Below are 5,516 nucleotides of genomic sequence, written 5' to 3'. Positions count from 1 at the left end.
TGCCAGGTCTCACTATAGATGGCTGTGAGCCACCATGTGGTTGCTGGGAATTGAACTCAGGACCCCTGGAAGAGCAGTCAGTGCTCTTAACCACTGAGCCATCTCTCCAGACCAAGATAAAGTTAATTTTATTTTACATGTTTATGCGTTTTGCCTGCATTTATTTAAGTGGAAATGGAGTTATGGATGTTAAGCCCCCATGTGAGGGTTGGGTATAACAATTCTGGGTCCTCTGGAAGGGCAGGGGGTGCTTTTAACCCGTTCAGTTCCAGTTTGTTTTTGAAACAAGGTCTCTCTACATAGCCCTGGCTGTCCTGGAACTCACTCTGTAGACTAGGCTGGCAGAGACCCTTGTGTCTCTGCCTCCTGAGTGCTGGGACTAACTATGTTTGCTTGTTTTTAAGTAACCAACCAGAAGTCTAGGATGTACTTCAGCCACTGGATTGATGGCTTTGAATGCAGGGCAGTCTTGTCATTTGAGAGGGAGAGACAAGAGGATTAGAAATTCAAGGGCTCAGTGGTTAAGAGCACTGGCTGCTCTTCCAGAGGGCCTGGGTTCAATTCCCAGCACCTACGTGGCAACCCACAAAGGTCTGTAACTCAAGATCTGACGCCCTCACACAGACGTACCTCATAGAGATCCATCTGCCTCTGCCTCCCGAATGCTGGGATTAAAGGCACGCACCACCACCGCCCGGCTCCTTTTTTTTTTTTTTTTTTTTTTTTAGACAGGGACTCACTTGGAGCCTTGATTAATTTAGAATTCAATATGTAGACCAAGGTGGCCTTGAACTCACAAGAGCTCTGCCTGCCTCTACCTTCTGAGTGTTTGGATTAAAAATGTGTGATATTGTACTGTACCTGGCCAAAACCTTTTTCCAGGATTTATTAATATCTATGAGTGTGTTGTCTGTGTGTGAATATATACTATGCATGCATGTGCCTAGTGCCAGAAGAGGGAGGGGAATCCTCTGGAACTGCAATTACAGAGGGTTGTGAGCAGCCATAAGGGTGCTGGGAACTGAGCCCAGGTCCTCTGGAAGCAAAGTGATTGCTTTTAACTTTTGGGTCAGTTCTCTAGCCTCTTAAAATTATAATAGAAGAATCCTGTACTGTCAACTGGCAATACTAGCCAGGCATGGTGATCAATGTCTTGGACAATTGGGAGGCTGATATAGGATTATTGAGGCTAGCATGAAGAAAAAAGAAAAGATGCCACAGAAAAGGCCTTTCAGTGACCCAAGGTATCACACACAAATTCTTTTTTTTTTTTTTTTTTTTTGTGGTTTTTCGAGACACGGTTTCTCTGTGGTTTTGGAGCCTGTCCTGGAACTAGCTCTTGTAGACCAGGCTGGTCTCGAACTCACAGAGATCTGCCTGCCTCTGCCTCCCGAGTGCTGGGATTAAAGGCGTGCGCCACCACTGCCCGGCCACACACAAATTCTTTACCACTGTGTTAAACCTCCAACCTTTATTTTTTATCGTTTATCAATCAAATTTTTCTTGAGATCAGGTCTCAAAAATTGTAGCCCTGGCTAGCCTAGAACTCAGTTTTTAGACCAGGCTGCCCTCAAATACATTTCTCTGCCTCCTGAGTGTTTGGATTAAAGGGATGTATGGCCATGCCTGGCTTATTTATTTTTGCATCTTCACAGCAGAAACCAGGGTACCATTCTGCAGCCCAGGCTGGCCTAAGCCTTTCAATTTTGCTACCTCAGTTTCCCAAATGCTGGCATTTTAGGCTATGAGACCACACCAAGCTTTAGCCCCTAGTTTTATTGTTTTGTCTTTTGAGATAGGATTTCAGTATGTAGCCAAGGCTGGCCAGGGACTAGCTCAAAGTCTTAACCGCTCAGTGGTGAGATTACATGTGTTGTGACAGCATGCCCAGCTTCTGCCCCTCATTTCTATTGAAACAATGTTCAGGGGCTGTAGAGAAGAAGGTTGAACAGTTAGGAGTGCTTACTGCTCCAGCAGAGGATTGAAGCTCTCAGTCCCCACCACCCAGATCAGCAGCTTGAGGAATGCTTCTAACTCCAGTTCCAACGTATCGGATGCCTCCTCCTGGTTTCTGTGGACACCTGAACACACACAGGTACAGCAGTAAGTCTTTGCCACCACAGAGGATAACTCGTGTGATTTGCTTCTCTCCATCCACCACGGGGCTCCAGGGATGGATCTGTTTTTCAGGCTTAGCTGCAAGTGCCTTTAGCCTGCAGAACCATCTCCTGTGCACAGATGGTCATTTCAAACAATGCTTTTTTGAGGTGTCCCCAACAATTTCATTACACACGTAAAAAAGACGTCCCCTTGGTCCTCCGCGCTCCATCTTTGTTTAGTGGAGCTCTGCTCAGTTTTAGAGGACTGAGTTTTCTCACTTCCACACCCCAGAAGCAGATGGTCAGAGATCTTCAGCGTTGTTTCAAGGGTGAGCAGGGGAGCTCTGGAAACAGCTGTGTTCCTATGGAGCCGAAGGCTCTCTGGGTCTGGGAAGCTCTCACCCCAGGAGCAGCCCAGCCCTTAGGGCTCTGCCACAATCTATCCAGTAGAATTGAATCATGGTTCCAGAATGATCTTCCCTGGTTTATCATGAATAGATAGAAAGCAGGATCTAGAATTGCATCCCATCCCTATCACGATCCAGACAGATTGGAGGCTAAATTCTCTTCTAGTCTCTCTCTTTACATTTTATTTTTTTGTTTAATTATGTATGTCTATGTGCCCATGAAGCCAGGTGCCCGACGGTGGCAAGAAGTTGGATTCCCAGCAGCTGGAGTTACAGGCAGTTCTGAACCATACATGGCCGGTTTTGGAAATTGAACTCTTGTCCTCTTGAAAGACTACGGTTCCATCTCTCCAGCTCTTTCATTGCTTTCTAGAGAGGTCTCATGTGGCCCAGGTCTTGAACTTCTGCGGCTCCAGTGTCCATCTTCTTTTTTCCACCGGGGTATAACCTACACAGTGAAATTTTATACACACTTTAGATGGCATTTATTTATGTATTTTACTCATGTGTTAATCTGACGTAGGGTCTCCCAGTGTAGTTCAGGCTCAGATCAATCTCCTTCCACAGTTCCTGCTGGATTATAATTGGGGCACTACCACGCCCATCTTAAATGGCATTTTTTTTTAAAGTTTTGAGAGCCGCCTTTCCAAGTCATTCTTCAGAGAGCCTTAGAGTCGCTCTCCTAGAACAGCCTGGGGCACCACCCAGATGGCCTAGGGGCCGTCAGTGGGTCACCTCCTCTTAACAGCTGCCTGGGCTCCCATTAAAACAGAGGGTAACCGGGCCCTCGGATGATCAGAATTCAGATTCGTTTATTTCCACACATCCAACTGCACAACTGTGCGCTGCTTCGAGGTCAGTCTCAGCTTTGCAGAGTCCTAGAGAAATGCAAAGGAAAAGAAAGAGAAAAAAGGGGGTGGGTGCTGTGGAGCAAAGCAACCCTAGCTCTCCCGGGCAGTGGCCATCAGCTTCCAAGAGGCAGGGATTCCGAATGAAGTCTTTTTTCTTTTTCTTTCTTTCTCTCTCTCTTTTTTTAAATAAACGGAAGAGTCGCTCTGCGCTCCTCGCCCGGGAGGTTCCAAAGGTCGTCACACTGAGGCCTGGGGGCGATCGTCTCCCCCGCGGCCGGAGCGGGGGAGGAGGGTGGTGGGAGGAGGGGAGGCGCACACAAAAGCGGGCCGGGCCAAGAGGGCTAATGTTTCCTGTTTGCCTGGAACCCCCTCCCCGGCCTCCCCTCCCCCACCCCTCCCAGCACTCGGGCGGAAGTGAGTTTGCTCCTTTGGAGATTAAAAGGATTCCGAATTCCGATCAGTCCCAATAACCGGCGTTCCGAGAGGCGGCAAAGCGGAGAAAGAAGGGGACACGCGCGCGCACGGTGCCCCCCGTTTCAGGGGAGTTGAGCAAAAATAAAACCCAAAGCAACCCAGGAGACCAGGGCACCGGGAGAGCCAGAGCCCGGTAGGCGCAGCGCACAGCCGGGGCCACCCGCGTCCCCGCTCAGTGACTCGTTTGCAAGAGGATGACGCAGGCGGGAGCCGCGGGCGGCGTTGGCCACGCGGCTCCTGAAGTGGCCGCGCGGGTCTCTCGGCGGCTCCTCTGATTCCAGCACGCCCGGGAGGGAGGCTCGGTCCCCGAGGCTCCGGGATTGCAGGGGGGACCCGAGCGAGGGTGAAATGGCCCGATGACAAAGGAAATGTGATCCCCCCCTTCGCTGCCCAGGTTTCGGAGAGGACGGCCGTGAGGAGGAGGGGCGCGCGGCGCGCGCGGAACGCGGATAGCATTGCACGACGGCCCCGCGCGGAGCGGGCGGCGGGTACATCCAATATCTTCCCGCCGATGAATAATTCAGGGCGGCCCGCGGGGACCTGCGGCCCCGCGCCGCGGAGCGCCTGAGGCCGGAGAAGGGTCGGAGCGCGCGCTAGAGAGAGAAGGAGGCCCGGGGACACGCGGGCGCCGGGCCGCGTGGGGCGCGCGTGCGTGTGAGCGCACAGAGACCGCGGCCCGGCCGGGCTGCGCAGAGGCGCGGAGTGCGTGGAGCGCGCGTGCGTACTTGGCACGCGTGCTTCCGCGGGCCGGGGGCCCCCGCACGAGGTGCAGCTGCGCGCTCGAGCCGACCGCGCTGCGGGGGAGGCTGCGTCTCGGTCGCCACGCAGGAGCTCCTGCCGCCGCGTCATGCGGCGGGGCGGCCGGCGTCGCGCGCGGGGACTGGGGCCGCTGCTGCTGCTGCAACTTCGGGGCGTTCTCCCCTCCCTCCAGGAGACTCCATCCGTTTAGCCGGGGGCAAAAGAAAAAAACAACACACGCAAGACTCGTCGGGACCAATTTTCCCCCCCTGGCGCCGCGGGACCGCATTCCACGGCGGACTTTGGGATTTGGGCGGACGCTCGCTTGCTGCGGAGTGGCGGTGCATGCCCGCCTTGCCGAGGTGGCCCAGGGGTCGCCTCCACCGCGTCCTCGATGCGCTCTGCTGAGTGAGCCGCGCGCCCTCCTCCTCCTCCTTGCCGCACGCCCTCTTCCCTCCGGCCCGCCTGCAAATGGCTTCGTTCCCCGAGACCGACTTCCAGATCTGCCTGCTGTGCAAGGAGATGTGCGGCTCGCCCGCGCCGCTCTCCTCCAGCTCGTCCGCCTCGTCGTCGTCGTCGCAGACGTCCACGTCGTCCGCGGGTGGTGGCGGCCCCGGGGCGGCGGCGCGGCGCCTGCACGTCCTGCCCTGCCTGCACGCCTTCTGCCGGCCGTGCCTCGAGGCGCACCGGCTGCCCGCCCCTGGCGGCGCCGGCCCCAGCGAGGCGCTGAAGCTACGCTGTCCCGTGTGCGACCAGAAAGTGGTTCTAGCCGAGGCGGCGGGTATGGACGCTCTGCCGTCGTCCGCTTTCCTGCTCAGCAACCTGCTGGATGCCGTGGTGGCCACCGCCGACGAGCCGCCGCCCAAGAACGGGCGAGCGGGCGGCGGACCCGGGGGCGCGGGCGGTCACAGCAACCACCGGCACCACGCGCACCACCCGCCCCAGCG

The 5,516-nt window shown here is 55.2% G+C and overlaps 1 protein-coding gene across 2 annotated transcripts in view; it reads left to right on the top strand.

Moving 5' to 3' along the window:
* Positions 1 to 4,562: 4,562 nt before the first annotated feature.
* Positions 4,563 to 5,516, top strand: part of Trim71 (tripartite motif containing 71) — a 49,059-nt gene continuing 48,105 nt past the window's right edge. For both annotated transcript variants that reach the window (XM_005348041.2, XM_026779487.1), the window contains exon 1: positions 4,563 to 5,516. This exon ends at the window's right edge or, in 1 of these variants, runs on beyond it. In XM_005348041.2, the coding sequence (XP_005348098.1) occupies positions 5,041 to 5,516 (476 nt within the window). In that variant the 5' untranslated portion in view covers positions 4,563 to 5,040.

The sequence above is a fragment of the Microtus ochrogaster genome, chromosome 5 (assembly GCF_000317375.1).
Source record: "Microtus ochrogaster isolate Prairie Vole_2 chromosome 5, MicOch1.0, whole genome shotgun sequence".
NCBI lineage: Eukaryota > Metazoa > Chordata > Mammalia > Rodentia > Cricetidae > Microtus > Microtus ochrogaster.
This window is presented reverse-complemented; position numbering and strand designations above follow the sequence as displayed.